This window comes from Mizuhopecten yessoensis, unplaced genomic scaffold (genome assembly GCF_002113885.1).
Source record: "Mizuhopecten yessoensis strain PY_sf001 unplaced genomic scaffold, ASM211388v2 scaffold11011, whole genome shotgun sequence".
Classification (NCBI taxonomy): Eukaryota; Metazoa; Mollusca; class Bivalvia; order Pectinida; family Pectinidae; genus Mizuhopecten; species Mizuhopecten yessoensis.
Genome location: NW_018408834.1, coordinates 544,922 through 563,194, shown reverse-complemented (window position 1 = coordinate 563,194; position 18,273 = coordinate 544,922). Strand labels below are relative to the sequence as shown.

The 18,273-nt window shown below is 36.1% G+C and overlaps 1 protein-coding gene across 9 annotated transcripts in view; it reads right to left on the bottom strand.

Annotated features, from left to right (window-relative positions):
- Positions 1-18,273, bottom strand: part of LOC110464595 (peripheral plasma membrane protein CASK-like) — a 279,718-nt gene that overhangs the window by 212,811 nt on the left and 48,634 nt on the right. For all 9 annotated transcript variants that reach the window (XM_021519889.1, XM_021519887.1, XM_021519891.1 and 6 more), the window contains exons 3-4: positions 17,263-17,375; positions 16,293-16,398 (exon numbers count right to left, since the gene is read on the bottom strand). In XM_021519889.1, coding sequence (XP_021375564.1) covers positions 16,293-16,398; positions 17,263-17,375 — 219 coding nt within the window. The remainder of the gene's footprint in view (positions 1-16,292; positions 16,399-17,262; positions 17,376-18,273) is intronic.

Below are 18,273 nucleotides of genomic sequence, written 5' to 3'. Positions count from 1 at the left end.
GACAGACATCTGGACAGATGGATGTTACAAAGATTACAGGGGAAGACACCTGGACAGAGATCTAGAGACACCTGGACAGACATAAGGACAGACAGACAGACAGACAGACATCTGGACAGATGGATGTTACAAAGATTACAGGGGAAGACACCTGGACAGAAAGACACCTGGACAGTGAGACACCTGGACAGATATTAGAGCAAACAGTCATCCGGACAGATCAACAGACATTCTGATAGAGTGACTGAGATATTTCCATACACAAGATAAATGAGCACACATAACCTGGTCTGACAGAGAAGACAGACACCTATACAGACAAAGCAGACAGACAGACAGACAGACAGAGATAGAATTCTAGACAGACAGAAAGCTGGGTGGGACTACACGGTGTTAAACAATAGCACAACCATTAACACATTACCATTATAAGTTTTAAGCACGATTACAGATCAGTGTCCAGAACACTTTTGTTACCATTGGATGGATTGTAAAGTGCTTTTGATATACTCTCATAAGGCTAATTGCATGGAAATAGCACAGTAATTAATTAGATGATGTTAAATTTCCTGCCAACACAATAAATTTACAACCTGGTTTGTAAAGTGAACAAAGCGGAGCATCACAAAAGTTTAGCACTAACATTGATTTTACTACGACAGTCAACCTGTGGCTACCATGGCACCACGTAAAAGCTCTCTCGTACAACCAAACTGGGGCTAGACAAACCTGACATCTGTACCAGTGGTATCAGTAAATGTAGGCTGTACTCGATCAACGACAAAGAGGATCAGAGTCAGGAAAGGCACAATGTCCAAGCCTTTTTGTAAACAAAACTAAACCAAACCAAATCAAAATATTTATGATTTTGTTTTAATACAGATATATTATACCTGTATATTAGCTACAGCATTCTGTTGAGAGCATTAATACAGATATATTATACCTGTATATTAGATACAGCATTCTGTTGAGAGCATTAATACAGATATATTATACCTGTATATTACCTACAGCATTCTGTTGAGAACATTGATGCAGATATATTATACCTGTATATTAGCTACAGCATTCTGTTGAGAACAATGATTGTATCACGTGAAAAGAAGTCAATTAACTAGTAATAAAGTTGTAGGTAAATATGTACTTTTTGTCTGTTTGATAACTAACAAACTGTTACATTTATTACAGTTTTGTTTTAATCTATTGTTTTTCTGAGATAAGACTACTCTGTGTTGGGTATGACTATTTAATAAGTCCACGCTGGACATACCCTTACCACTGATCCATAGTCCACGCTGGACATACCATGACCACTGATCCATCCCTCTGACCACTGATCCATCCTATAAGCTCCTGAGAAGGTGCACGGTCAGGTGGCGCAGTGATTAGCACACTCCCCTTTCACCAAGACAGCCGGGATTTCGTTCTCTAGTCAGATGTGAAATGGTATGGTGCCACCTGCTCCGACCAAAATGGGTTTTCTCCAGGTACTACAGTTTCCTCTCACACTAAACCAAACCTGTCTTGGTAGTATTTGAAGCTTTACACATACAGTTCACAACACTGATCAACTGATGTGCATGGCATCATTAGTCACCTATATTGAACAACACAAAGTTTACATTTTTTCCAGTCCAGTTATATATTGACTCTTATCAACTTGATAAAACTGACATCTTTCATTCTGTGACTGATATCAAAAGTGATATCTGTCACAGACTGAAGAGTATTCACCAATCAAAATATACTTTCCCTTTACTGCATTCAAAGCGACGATTTTCTGGTCAGATGCAAATAACGTGATCATAAAATAAGTGCTTGGTTTGGTATACCTTTGGCTTTGCAACATACACCAAGATGTTTACTTAACGGTACAAACGGTAACATAATGTAAACAAACAAACCACACTTGCATAGAATGGTAGGAAAAATATATTTATTTGCCATTCAAAAATGGCGCAAATCCTTGTTGTCAAGTGTGACATCATTAAAATCTGGCACAAAAACTCACACTATTAGTAATTCCAACATTCCATTTAATCAGTTTAGGTACCTTAAAAATTTGATGAATAAAAAATCAAAAGGTTTTCCCACTGAATACCATATACATTTCACTCGCCCACTGAATACCATATACATTTCACTCACCCACTGAATACCATATACATTTCACTCACCCACTGAATACCATATACATTTCACTCACTCACTGAATACCATATACATTTCACTCATACTTTATTCGTTGGTCCTCCTATGAGAATATAAGACTTTTTCATGCTCAGGGGTGTAGGATTGGGAAATTCCACCCAAGGGGTTTTCAAATTTGGTAAATCCTGAGGGTTTGCCGAGGGTTTTGCCAAATTTGAAAATCCTCAGGGTGGAAGTTCCCTTTCCTATACCCTTGGGCATGAAAGAGTATTAAACTCAGAAACCATGAAAATAAGTTTTGACTGGCCACCATTTTGAAAATATCAATCCCCCCCCCCCTCCTAAGCTTTTATGACAAAAAACGAATCAGCCAGCCGTATTTAGCATATCCCATATTGGCAATTAGAGTTTGCGCAGGAAAATTAATCACATCTTTCTAAAGTGTATGGTAAATATATTGTAAAAGGTGTTTAATTTCATCACGGTGTCTTTTCCGCATTGCGGCATCGGAGAGTTCCAAATCCATGAGGTCACGTCATTGTCGGGCCATTGTGACGTCACGTGAAATGGGGTGTAAGATTTCCTACACCCCTTTCTTACCCTGGACAGCTCTATCTTGCACACAGGGAAATGAGAGAAAAAGTTGACCTTCTCAAGTCTCTTTTCTTTTTAGAAGTACTTCCACATGTGAAAATCATTTTTGGAAAATTTGCGTTTTTCCTTGGGATTTATCAAAGAGAAATTGGTCCTCCTATGAGAAGGAATCACCTGTTTCCATATTGACTTACATAGTGTTCTGATAGATGTGGAGGTTAATTTCTGTATATCAGAATTCTATTCTTATAGAATTTAATTATCCTTTTCTTTTTTTACTTGAACTGCTTACTCTTAAATATTTTTTCCTATTTCATTAACTGCCCACTTCAGGAAAATAGAGGTACTTAATGGACACCCCTCTTTATCTGCTCCAGTTCCTTTTTGTGTATGTTTTCATTTAAGTCTTCTGACAAGAACAGGCTGTCATCTTGCTCATCAGCGTGAATCAGTCGTGGGGAAATCCTTTGCTCGACATCATCTCTTCAAGTTAAGCCTATCATTTGTTTGACTGTGAAGCACACAACACGACATTTCTAGGTGAGGGCACATTACAGTCTAACATGGCAAGCCATCTCATGACTACCAAACCAGGGCTAAAAATATCTCGCCACTTCGGTTTGTCGGTGACAGACAGACACACAAGCACACTCGTAGCCAACTAAGAACTTCTACAGCTTCCTTCTACTCCAATTTGTCAGAGATTATTAAATCACAAACTGTTATTTCAAATAATGACCGAAAATCAATATGACACTGCTTATTTTAATAGGACGTTCAATTCAATTTGAGTTGATGAGACAACATCCCCCCCGTCTTCAGCTTTCCTATACGCCATCATGTTTCTCTTGCTTCGTCGTCCTCAGGCAAATACAATTGACAGTTTTAAGATGATGGTTTTATTTTTCAACAAATTAGGGGAGCTTTTTTTCACTTCTCACTTAAAATTTAGAAATAGTTCAAAAAGACCAAAAAGTCTGAATATATTAGGTTTTAACTCATTCGTTGTCTGTGTCTTTGACTTTGTCCTTAATGTAATTCACAAACACCGGTTCAATTGTTTATTCAAATAACTGCCACAAGCAGTAAATTTGCATACAAACAAGAAACAGTAAAAACTAGAACATAACAGCACCTCACTTGGTCGTCATCCACGTGACACAGGTGATATACATCCTATCTACCATTAGTCCTAAAAGCTTATGCTGAAAAGGGACCTGATATTCCTCAATAGAAATACTGAATTATAACTTTATATTACCCGAAGGTATCATGCAATCTTATGATTATTCATTTAATTTGCCAAGATATATGTATTACAGTCCAAAAGTATGACTGTTTTAAGAATTGTTGGTACCACCCAGAAGATGACTACACTACACTGTGTATCATGTCTAAAACAGACATGGTGGGGATCAATACTGTTCACCGTTGTCACACTCGTACCATACCTAGGGTTTTAAATGACAGGCTCCATTTAAAATAGAAACTTATATAATAGATTCTACTGGCCCCTTTAAAATAGAAACTTAAATAATAGATTTTACTGGCCCCTTTAAAATAGAAACTTAAATAATATATTCTACTGGCCCCTTTAAAATACAAACTTATATAATAGATTCTACTGGCCCCTTTTGAATACAAACTTATAAACTAAATTCTTGTGAGGCCCTATTTATACATTTTTTTTTTCAAATTCATATTACATTGTATATTTCACTAAATATAAATAAATCCTGGTCACATTTCTGTCCTTGTTATGTCCCTGAACTCTGCCACTATTGGACAAAAGTACTGATGTTCAGCCATAGCCAGGTCACGAGGTTTCCCTACCTAGTTTGCTAGGGAGATCAAACACTCTGGTAAATTTTAATCTGTCATAAAGCACAGACATGAAATAAATAAAACAGATTACTGATTATCAATGGTCGTTCTGCTACAGACAAATATCCAAACTACATTCGTACTGGAATTTCATCAACATGCTACTCGACTCCCTCCACCATTATTAAATCTGTAATATTCAGGTATTCTGTACATAATTGTTGGGGACCTATCAGGAACCTTCTTTACGACACCATTCTAATGTTCAAACTCAGCTTCTGTGCTCAAGCTTATACCCTGTTCCAGTGATAAATTAGAAGAAAAAAAATCATTACATGTATGTAAGTGTATTTAAGGTTGTGAGTAAGGGTTAGGTCGATCAAACATATTATCTACAATGGTTTAAATTAATGTATATGAAAGGGTACTTGGGATTGAGCAGGAACCAGTGTGTAATAAGTGTCTGTGTTTGTGTAAAAAAATGTATCCCGAGTATAACAATACATACATAGCAATTTTACAGTGTATAGTGGTAATGGGGATGTTAGTCATTGTTACAGTAGTTGTATAGTGGTTATGGGGATGTTAGTCATTATTACAGTAGTTGTATAGTGGTTATGGGGATGTTAGTCATTGTTGCAGTAGTTGTATAGTGGTTATGGGGATGTTAGTCATTGTTGCAGTAGTTGTATAGTGGTTATGGGGATGTTAGTCATTATTACAGTAGTTGTATAGAGGTAATGGGGATGTTAGTCAATGTTACAGTAGTTGTATAGTAGTAATGGGGATGTTAGTCATTATTACAGTAGTTGTATAGTAGTAATGGGGATGTTAGTCATTATTACAGTAGTTGTATAGTAGTAATGGGGATGTTAGTAATTGTTACAGTAGTTGTATAGTGGTAATGGAGATGTTAGTCATTGTTACAACTCTTCATATCTTAACTTTCTATCAATCCAGTCACAGTTTTTCAAACCTCAGTCAATTCGACTCATTACTCATACTCTGAATTATCAATCTGTATCACCTGTCCATCCTACCTCCTGTGTTAAATATTGATATGTACCTATATGAGATGCTGTAGCCGGAATGGGAGAAGACTTATATAGGCTTTACCTGTTGTCTAATCTCTTTGTTCTGGAAACAATAAAATATCTTGAATTGAAATAAGAAACAAGAGGCCCAGAGGGCCTGTATAGCACACCTGTTATTTTTGTTTCATGAAACTGACATATAGGTTACTTCAGACCAAATTTTGTAACAAGAACACAAAACATTTTAACATCTCTTAAACGCTTCTTAAGATATTGTTGTTGGAAATTTGAAATTTTAATTTTAAAGCATTTACCCCATGTTGACCTTTGACTCTGGCTAGCACTGAAAGTTGACATTTGACCTCATTACTGTAATAAAGAAAGCGATTCACAGCTGGTCTTCATAACATACCCAAGTATCATGACTAGTCCAAATGGTTCTTGGGATATTGTTGTTTGAAGTTTTAACATATTTGACCCCTGTGACCTTGAAAGTAAAGTCAATGTCATTTTAATGAGGAAAGTTTATAGCAATCCATCCCAGGTACCTACTGGCCAAATATCATGACCCTAGGTCCTCCAGTTCTTCAGAAGAAGTCGTTCAAAAGGAAAAGTTGACAGCCAGACGACAGACAATGGAAGCCGCAGTTCACATGGCCCTTCGGTCCAGGTGAGCTAAAAAACACTTATTTGGAAGAACTTTGGAAAGACTATAAAAGTTTAATACTGTTTTCAGTGTTTTAATATGACTTTCAAGAAAGTCAGTTTGAGCACAAAATCCATGTTTGAGCATGAGATTGGTTTCTAGAATATGGGCTCGGGTAATCTGTACGTAATGGTTAGGGACCTATCAGTGTATAGGTATTCTCCACATGTAAAGACTTATCGTGAGTGTCACTTGCAATTGTGTGCCTGGCTTGGTCCAAAGAGGAGTTCAGAGTTTCCTTAAGAGAAGTTTGTGAAAACTGTGGTTTTTTATGACACTCATTGGGATTTCCTGAGTAGTTTATAAGTCTGCTGTATACATGTATGTACATTTATTAGTTGGCCTGGATCATTGTTTTTCTGTGAAATATCAGTGACACTAATGAGTAGTGTATAACATCCAGAATCAGACATACACAAGTCCCCTAAAATTACTCGACATACTATCTAATCTATCAGTCAAACAAGCCCCCTAAAATTACTCAACATACTATCGAATCTATCAGTCAAACAAGTCCCCTAAAATTACTCGACATACTATCTAATCAATCAGTCAAACTTAACAATGACAGTTCATCAAGGGGGGACGAATCTCAATAATGTATCAATGTTAGACCCCCATTGAACCCCCATGTAAAATATTAGCATGTTAACAATTCATAAACCAATAGCAAACCTTCATATAAATTACACCAAGAACTTCAACCTGTCCAATACCCACACCCACGCCCACGCCCACGCCCACGCCCACGCCCACACCCACGCCAACGCCCACGCCCATATCACAGGTACAGCAATAGTGGTCTGTTTTAAAGCCACAATACAAACTGGTTATTTCTATTTCTGACCTTCAAAAATGTTTTGTAAACACTTTACATTTTTCCTGTTAGTATTCTATTTGCAGGGTTTATATTCCATACTTGTATCTAAGATGTAAGTATTCTATTTGCAGGGTTTATATTCCATACTTGTATCTAAGATGTATAAGTATTCCATTTGCAGGGTTTATATTCCATACTTGTATCTAAGATGTACAACAGTATACAACATTAAATTATTGACAGCAATACAGCAGGTCTGAGCTGGTGGAAATTTTGTCGTTTTAGCTGATGAATTAGTTACAGACGCGACAAATCAACTAAGTATAGCTCCCTCGGGACCCACATACATGGTGGCTTTGTCAGAATTATATGCGTAATATCCATTATGATTTTTCCGGTATTCTACAGACAGTACCAGGAATGAAACCCTGCATTTTATTGCAGCTGGAGATAGCAACACCGAAACTACCAGAAACAAAAAGACCTTAATAGCTTACCTCGTGTTTTATTTTACAGACCTTAATAGCTTACCCGGTGTTTTATTTTACAGACCTTAAAAGCTTACCTGGTGTTTTTTTTTACAGACCTTAATAGCTTAGCTGGTGTTTTATTTTACCGACCTTAATAGCTTACCCGGTGTTTTATTTTACAGACCTTAATAGCATACCTGGTGTTTTATTTTACAGACCTAATAGCTTACCTGGTGTTTTATTTTACAGACCTTAATAGCTTACCTGGTGTTTTATTTTACAGACCTTAATAGCTTACCTGGTGTTTTATGTTACAGACCTTAATAGCTTACCTGGTGTGTTTTTTTACAGACCTTAATAGCTTACCTGGTGTTTTATTTTACAGACCTTATAGCTTACCTGTTGTTTTATTTTACAGACCTAATAGCTTACCTGGTGTTTTATTTTACAGACCTTAATAGCTTCCCTGGTGTTTTATTTGACAGACCTAATAGATTACCTTGTGTTTTTTTATTTTACAGACCTTACTAGCTTACCTGTTGTTTTATTTTACAGACTTTAATAGCTTACCTGGTGGTTTATTTTACAGACCTAATAGATTACCTTGTGTTTTTTTATTTTACAGACTTAATAGATTACCTGGTGTTTTTTTATTTTACAGCCCTTAATAGCTTACCTGGGGGTTTATTTTACAGACCTAATAGCTTACCTCGTGTTTTATTTAACAGACCTTAATAGCTTCCCTGGTGTTTTATTTGACAGACCTAATAGATTACCTGGTGTTTTTTTATTGTACAGACCTAATAGATTACCTGCTGTTTTATTTTACAGACTTAATAGATTACCTGGTGTTTTATTTGACAGACCTAATAGATTACCTGGGGTTTTTTTATTTTACAGACCTTACTAGCTTACCTGTTGTTTTATTTTACCGACCTTAATAGCTTACCAGGTGTTTTATTTTACAGTCCTTAATAGCTTACCTGGCGTTTTATTTTACAGACCTCATAGCTTACCTCGTGTTTTATTTTACAGACCTTATAGCTTAGCTGTTGTTTTATTTTACAGACCCTAATAGCTTACCTGGTGTTGTATTTTACAGACCTAATAGCTTACCTCGTGTTTTATTTTACAGTCCTTAATAGCTTACCTGGTGTGTTTTTTTACAGACCTTACTAGCTTACCTGGTGTTTTATTTTACAGACCTAATAGCTTACCTGGTGTTTTATTTTACAGACCTTAATAGCTTACCTGGTGTTTTATTTTACAGACCTTAATAGCTTACCTGGTGTTTTATTTTACAGACCTTAATAGCTTACCTGGTGTTTTATTTTACAGACCTTAATAGCTTACCTGGTGTTTTATTTTACAGACCTAAATAGCTTACCTGGTATTTTATTTTACAGACCTTAATAGCTTACCTGGTGTTTTATTTTTAAGTTCAAATACTCTGGTATGTTGAACAAAGTAAAGAACTCTCATCGAAAAGTTACCATTAAAAAAAAGAAAAAGAGAATCTTACTATACCTGGTATACCAGTATGTAGACCTATCAGCCTTTCCACCCACCCTATAATGAAGAGCACCTATTTAAATATTAGCTTTATTTCACCCAATGGACAATGCCTCGCTGCCTTAAGGACTGCATTCTCCATTTAAACAATACTGAAACCCCTTAACTGAAGGCTGCTTCAGACAAGGTTTGGTTAGCATACCTTTACCTGTACTGGAGGATTTTAAAGGTTTACTCTTATTTTCCTTTAATAATTCTGCCCCTCTCCCACCCCAAGAGGCCAGTCTGCATCCTCCATTCATACATTTTTGAGTTTCCTTGGCCCAATGATGATCCACTCTGTTGTGTTGGACTAATATAATCACATAGGTATCTATCCTATAAATAAATATTGATGGCTTCACATTTCCAAACTTACCACTGAAATATAAAACCAGAACAGTAAGAAAATGGATACTTGTAGAATTTTGAGACGATGATAGAGTTTAATAACAATGATTTCAATGGCAACCTGGACAAAAAAACTGCCATGATGTAGCCAACAGGAATAGCAAATTGACCAGAAATTCTCCCGGGATATCCTTATGAGGTATTAACAGAGGTATTAATCGCGGCGTGGAGCTCACAGCTGATCCTGTGCTGAGCTCTGTAAGATTACCCGCCAAATCCACACTCGCAGGCCAACTTCCTACTGCGTTACATACTTATTGATTCACAGCTCATTTGCCAGTGTTTCCACCATTCTGCCATTACACGTAGAAATTTCATTAGGTAAATGGACAGATCTACACTGCTTCATTAGCTTGAGGAAATTTCAACTCATCTCTTTTTTCATCTAGACAATTTATGAAAATATGGTTATGTCAAAATATCTGTCAAATGTTCATGCAATTTTGATATCAATAATACATGTTTATTTTCAACATGTTTTAATTTTTGTTTGAAACTGATCATAAGAAGTATATAATAATGGTCGATACTAGAATGTTTGTGTGTAAGTTGTCAATGCTTTTGACATTCCGTTTCACCGTCACAGCCATCCCTTGTGTCCAGTACAGTAACGCCACACAGGCAACCTAGAGTAATTTCCCTTGCTGTTACAGAACCGTTTTATTGGACCAGCTAAAGGCCACACAGCACCTCTAAGTCCGTTAAACCAATCTGTTACCAGATCTATCAATGGCAATGTTAACAATTTGGAATAATTTCTGCATGTTGCAAGTTTTGTGAGTGCAATAGGTAAATTTTGAAATAAATAATGTACATAAATTTATAACATTGAACTCAGAATTTCATGTAGAATTTTAAGTTGGTTACAGACGATAAGCTGTAAAGCTATAATCAGAAACATACCTTTGGGAGACTAGACAATTCTTACCCCATATGTACTCAATAGCCACCCCTTACTTTACTGAAACATTGCTAGATGGAAAATAAAATAGGTATCTCAAAAAAGGAATTTAGTTCTGGTCTAAATCAAAATGTTCAATACCAAAATCCTTTGTATTAAAAAGGGAGTAAAACATATATGTCCCTGCTCATGCTGTATTCAACATGGAGCTAAATATCTTCACAAAGAAACTGAGTAAATTGCAAAGTCTAACCAAAGTCAAAACACCAGCAAATATAGGTCACCGTGACCTACATTTTATATATTCTCAAGTTGTATTGACAAATGAAATTTGATGACTGTTGGAGTTCCAGTAGTAGAATAACTGAGCTAAATGGCAAGTCTAACTAAGATGTGATATGATGAACAGTCAGAACAAGATTAAAACATTCACCCCTACCTATCTAAACTGTACTTGCCCAGTTTTTGATTTGGTAAGATTAGGGGTGAATGGGTAAAATTTGAAAAGGCATGGAAATCTGGTTAATGAACTAGAATTCAAATGATTACATTTTACACATAGTCCTTGTTGTACTAGTGGAAAATTCTCTTTTACCAGCAGAAAATTCATGGAGAGGAGAAAAGGGAAGGGGGGCCATTATTTGATGACAAAGTCTGATCCCTTTATCAGATACTAATGCAACATACACATATACCAAATGGATTTTTTATTGTGAAATCAATTTACCAGCCCAGAGAACTGTTCAGAAGGAGACTACAGAAATGTCTCGTACAAGTATCGCAGAAAGAAATATATCAACATTACCATGGTGACAAAAACAAATTAGAAATGAACTGATGTAGCATACAATGAACCCAATCTTTGTTGAAACATTTGTATGAAATCAATATTTAACTCTCACAGGAAGCCTTATCTTCTGTCTCACAGAACAACAGGATTTTATGACCATGTATTAACTGTATCCAAACCCTACAGAAATATCATATTTACTTTCCATTTCTTAAGAAATCGTTATTTTTCACATTTACACACATACCAATGATGATTTTTCCAATCATGGCAATCAAATCAATGACAAATTTCCTTAGAATGTTTTTCTTTATTTGGACCTGGGAAGAAATCAACAGTATTGTTCAATTCCCAAACCTATTTCATTTGATCAATGATGGAGCACCCTCTGAGATACCAACAAAGCAGTAACACAGTTAACGTTTCACTGCAAGAGTTCATCGTCAAACTGACTTAAAGTCACTAGGTTTTAATCATCAGAACGTCTCCCTGTTGTACAAGCTTTGACTGTGACAATCGTGGATAAACAGCGACGTTATGAACAGGAGATATGAGAGGGACCATATAATGTCAGCCTCAGTTGGACAAACTCCTCCACGATATATAACATCATCTGTCATCCCGGAAACGCTGCCATGGCAACAAACGAGTTTCTTGATATCTCATTTGATCTGAAGTGGAAGGCTTCAACACATTTGAGAGAAATGGTTGTCATGGAAATGTAATTAACCAATCAAATTTATTGCAAAATAGTAACACGTTTAATTGAGCAACCCTTTTAAACTATGAATTAAGTAAGCGAGGCTCTCAATCTCTCCCTCCTATCCTGCAAGATCAATGGTAGAATTAAGTAAGCGAGGCTCTCAATCTCTCCCTCCTATCCTGCTAGATCAATGGTAGAATTGTATTGTTAACCTGTGACCATGACCTTATAGAGCATGCCTATATTCAACTTGTCATGTTTAGGTTAAAGAAATGTTGTTTTCAAAAAATACAGCTACTAGAATGGTGACAAGAAGTTCTATTTTCAGTAACAGTGACCTAGTTTTACCCATCATGCCAATATTATATGTGACCCTAGAATGCTTCCATATACTACTTTGTATTGTTGCTGTCTATTGCATATCAATGTTTTTCCTTTCAAAACAACACTTTTCTATTTTTTTTTGTTTATCACAAGTTATCTATTCATTGTAAAAGGGTGTAACATTGACATGTCACACAATCTCAGAAAGTATGTGTGACCTCTACTATACCAATGATACATATAACTACATCCAGCCGAAGATAGTATGTGTGACCTCTACTGTACCAATGATACATATGTAAATACATCCAGCCTAAGATAGCATGTGTGTCCTCTACTATACCAATGATACATATAAATACATCCAGCCTAAGATAGTATGTGTGACCTCTACTATCCCAATGATACATATAATTACATCCAGCCTAAGATAGCATGTGTGACCTCTACTATGCCAATGATACATATAATTACATCCAGCCTAAGATAGCATGTGTGACCTCTACTATACCAATGATACATGTAATTACATCCAGCCTAAGATAGCATGTGTGACCTCTACTATACCAATGATACATGTAAATACATCCAGCCTAAGATAGCATGTGTGACCTCTACTATACCAATGATACATATAATTACATCCAGCCGAAGATAGTATGTGTGACCTCTACTATACCAATGATACATATAATTACATCCAGCCGAAGATAGTATGTGTGACCTCTACTATACCAATGATACATATAATTACATCCAGCCGAAGATAGTATGTGTGACCTCTACTATACCAATGATACATATAATTACATCCAGCCGAAGATAGTATGTGTGACCTCTACTATACCAATGATACATATAATTACATCCAGCCGAAGATAGTATGTGTGACCTCTACTATACCAATGATACATATAATTACATCCAGCCGAAGATAGTATGTGTGACCTCTACTATACCAATGATACATATAATTACATCCAGCCGAAGATAGTATGTGTGACCTCTACTATACCAATGATACATATAATTACATCCAGCCGAAGATAGTATGTGTGACCTCTACTATACCAATGATACATATAATTACATCCAGCCGAAGATAGTATGTGTGACCTCTACTATACCAATGATACATATAATTACATCCAGCCGAAGATAGTATGTGTGACCTCTACTATACCAATGATACATATAATTACATCCAGCCGAAGATAGTATGTGTGACCTCTACTATACCAATGATACATATAATTACATCCAGCCGAAGATAGTATGTGTGACCTCTACTATACCAATGATACATATAATTACATCCAGCCGAAGATAGTATGTGTGACCTCTACTATACCAATGATACATATAATTACATCCAGCCGAAGATAGTATGTGTGACCTCTACTATACCAATGATACATATAATTACATCCAGCCGAAGATAGTATGTGTGACCTCTACTATACCAATGATACATATAATTACATCCAGCCGAAGATAGTATGTGTGACCTCTACTATACCAATGATACATATAATTACATCCAGCCGAAGATAGTATGTGTGACCTCTACTATACCAATGATACATATAATTACATCCAGCCGAAGATAGTATGTGTGACCTCTACTATACCAATGATACATATAATTACATCCAGCCGAAGATAGTATGTGTGACCTCTACTATACCAATGATACATATAATTACATCCAGCCGAAGATAGTATGTGTGACCTCTACTATACCAATGATACATATAATTACATCCAGCCGAAGATAGTATGTGTGACCTCTACTATACCAATGATACATATAATTACATCCAGCCGAAGATAGTATGTGTGACCTCTACTATACCAATGATACATATAATTACATCCAGCCGAAGATAGTATGTGTGACCTCTACTATACCAATGATACATATAATTACATCCAGCCGAAGATAGTATGTGTGACCTCTACTATACCAATGATACATATAATTACATCCAGCCGAAGATAGTATGTGTGACCTCTACTATACCAATGATACATATAATTACATCCAGCCGAAGATAGTATGTGTGACCTCTACTATACCAATGATACATATAATTACATCCAGCCGAAGATAGTATGTGTGACCTCTACTATACCAATGATACATATAATTACATCCAGCCGAAGATAGTATGTGTGACCTCTACTATACCAATGATACATATAATTACATCCAGCCGAAGATAGTATGTGTGACCTCTACTATACCAATGATACATATAATTACATCCAGCCGAAGATAGTATGTGTGACCTCTACTATACCAATGATACATATAATTACATCCAGCCGAAGATAGTATGTGTGACCTCTACTATACCAATGATACATATAATTACATCCAGCCGAAGATAGTATGTGTGACCTCTACTATACCAATGATACATATAATTACATCCAGCCGAAGATAGTATGTGTGACCTCTACTATACCAATGATACATATAATTACATCCAGCCGAAGATAGTATGTGTGACCTCTACTATACCAATGATACATATAATTACATCCAGCCGAAGATAGTATGTGTGACCTCTACTATACCAATGATACATATAATTACATCCAGCCGAAGATAGTATGTGTGACCTCTACTATACCAATGATACATATAATTACATCCAGCCGAAGATAGTATGTGTGACCTCTACTATACCAATGATACATATAATTACATCCAGCCGAAGATAGTATGTGTGACCTCTACTATACCAATGATACATATAATTACATCCAGCCGAAGATAGTATGTGTGACCTCTACTATACCAATGATACATATAATTACATCCAGCCGAAGATAGTATGAGTGACCTCTACTGTACCATTGATACATATAATTACATCCAGCCGAAGAAAGTATGTGTGACCTCTACTATACCAATGATACATGTAATTACATCCAGCCGAAGATAGTATGTGTGACCTCTACTATACCAATGATACATATAATTACATCCAGCCGAAGAAAGTATGTGTGACCTCTACTATACCAATGATACATATAACTACATCCAGCCGAAGATAGGAATTAGGGTGCAATTACTTCCTCTTTAACTGGTATGATTACGTAAATAGGTGGCGCTACTTGTGGGATCTGCACATACAAATTATCACCTTTGCATGTTATTCAGGTAACACAGGTAACTCAGAGAGAACATATTAATGTTTTTTTCAACAGCAAATTTGAAATAGTGAAATACTTCTTTGTACAAGACGAGAATTCTTGTGTATGTTGTAGTAATTGGAAGGTGGATAAACATCAGGAAGTGCCTATGTTGCTAGAGAATGCAGATACGTATTTGAGTTATTTGTAAAATTGGATCAAATAGGAGAGAATACGCTGTTCCTGCAGATTCATATCTGGTATTTTGTACCAAACCCAATGGGATTATAATAATTACTATAATTTCTCTGTGGAACTATACACCATTCTACATAAATAATATATACCTGATATTACACATTGTGCCATTATCAACATTACTGACAGTTGGGTATCCATGCAACAAATCCATCCCTCTGTCAGCTGATCAGACTGGTAGCAGGACTTGTTACTAATGGTTGTAAAGCCTTGGAGTTTGTGATTGACATTTTACACAAAATAACAAATACAAGTGACTCACAGTGTACAGTATTCCCTCAAACACATGTTAAGTTTCTCAGGTCCCTTAAATTACTGTGGTCCAAACAATTTCACCTGCTGGATCAGTGTCGCTCTGTTATATTGGAGGACACGGTGGTCTGACACTCGCCCTCGAAGGCCTGCTTTAATTCTCCCACACCTCAAAGGTGTTCAACTGGGAAAATTGGCATTTAAAAGTAGACAAACAAGTCAATACGCATAAATGCCTCCTGACTCCAAAAAGGGAGATAATAAACAATATAAAGACAAGCTATCTCAATATCAAAGTGAGTTGACTAACATTTAAACATCTAAAGACAACTCGATAACAAAGGGAAGTAACTTACTATTCAAACACCATGTATAGCATTCCCTCTGAGCTATATGTCTCCAAGAGCTCCACTATGTGTTGTTGTTTCAGCATGTGACAAATGCTCGCCTCCCTTTTCAGGTCTGAAAAATATTAAATCATTGACATTTTAATCTGAAATTGAATTTGGATTTTTATTTTACTGTATACTGCAATTTTTAAAAGACTATTGATAAATGTATTAGATCACGATGATAAAGTCATATAGGTACTGGAAAATAGTATAGCTCATCTATTCCAAATGTCTTTAAATACTTAGGTCAAAACAGGTGAAAAATTTGTTAATAACACTTCACAGGTACACCCATTTTTGCCAGGGAAATGATAAAGCTGTCATGATCTACCTAAACAGCACTGCATCAATGTCTGACCCTAGGATCCAGGTCAATGTTCAGTTACCCAGTGCAAATACGGGAAATGATAATATCAATAAATGATAAACACTAACACTTTAACAGCTCCAACACTGATGTGACTATACATATTAGTTTCCCAAGCCTCCTTCCTGATTCTTTGAGCAGACAATTAGCTAACACAAAATTCCGAACAACAAAATAGAAATATTTTGTATCAATAAGAATGAAAAATCTATTAATTGGTAAGATATTCTTATACAGATTAATACCATCAATTTACTATGGGTTAGCATTCCATGCAAGAATTAATATAAGGTAGTACAGTATTGTTATTCCAACAGCTCTACAGCATACAAATACTTTCTTATACAATCCAATCAGAGTTATCTCCCTTCCCTCACAAAACCTTTCTCATCATCTTAAACACTCAATATTGAGCAAAATGAACCCATTCATCCACCCATCAATCCATCTGTCCATACATTCATTCATTCATTCATTCATTCATTCATTCATTTACATCAAATCAATGCATTCCCTAGTGTAACTTCATTTCCTATTTCTGTTATCCTGTCGCCGTTACATACTTACCTTCAGTTCCAAGCCCAGGACTGGATGTGAATTTAGCCACATCCACGATCTTGACTGCGAACTGTTGCCCTGTGTCTTTGTGTACACATCGCTTGACCACACTATAGGGACCCCTGTAAATAAGAACAATCACATTACATATCTTGACCACACTATAGGGACCCCTGTATATAAGAACAATCACATTACATATCTTGACCACATTGTATGGACCCCTGTAAATAAGAACAATCACATTACATATCTTGACCACACTATAGGGACCCCTGTATATAAGCACAATCACATTACATATCTTGACCACACTATAGGGACCCCTGTAGATAAGAACAATCACATTACATATCTTGACCAAACTGTAGGGACCCTTGTAAATAAGAACAATCACATTACATATCTTGACCACACTGTAGGGACCCCTGTAAATAAGAACAATCACATTACATATCTTGACCTCACTGTAGGGACCCCTGTAGATAAGAACAATCACATTACATATCTTGACCACACTGTAGGGACCCCTGTAAATAAGAACAATCACATTACATATCGTCATAGGAAATCCTATGTCACTTACATCAATATTGACATTCTGTTGAAGACATACAGAGTTCAATTAAAATGCAAAATTTCAACATGTTTGACAATACAAGAGACAACAGAAAGAGATAATATTACTGTCAAGTTACTGTCAAGTTACAAGAGTTTAAACTCACATCAATTTTAGGTCTGGGGTGTGACATCATGCAATACATTTAGGTCTGGGGTTTGACATCAATACATTTAGGTCTGGGGTGTGACATCATGCAATACATTTAGGTCTGAGGTGTGACATCATGCAATACATTTAGGTCTGGGGTTTGACATCAATACATTTAGGTCTGGGGTGTGACATCAGTACATTTAGGTCTGGGGTGTGACATCAATGCATTTAGGTCTGGGGTGTGACATCAATACATTTAGGTCTGGGGTGTGACATCAATACATTTAGGTCTGGGGTGTGACATCAAT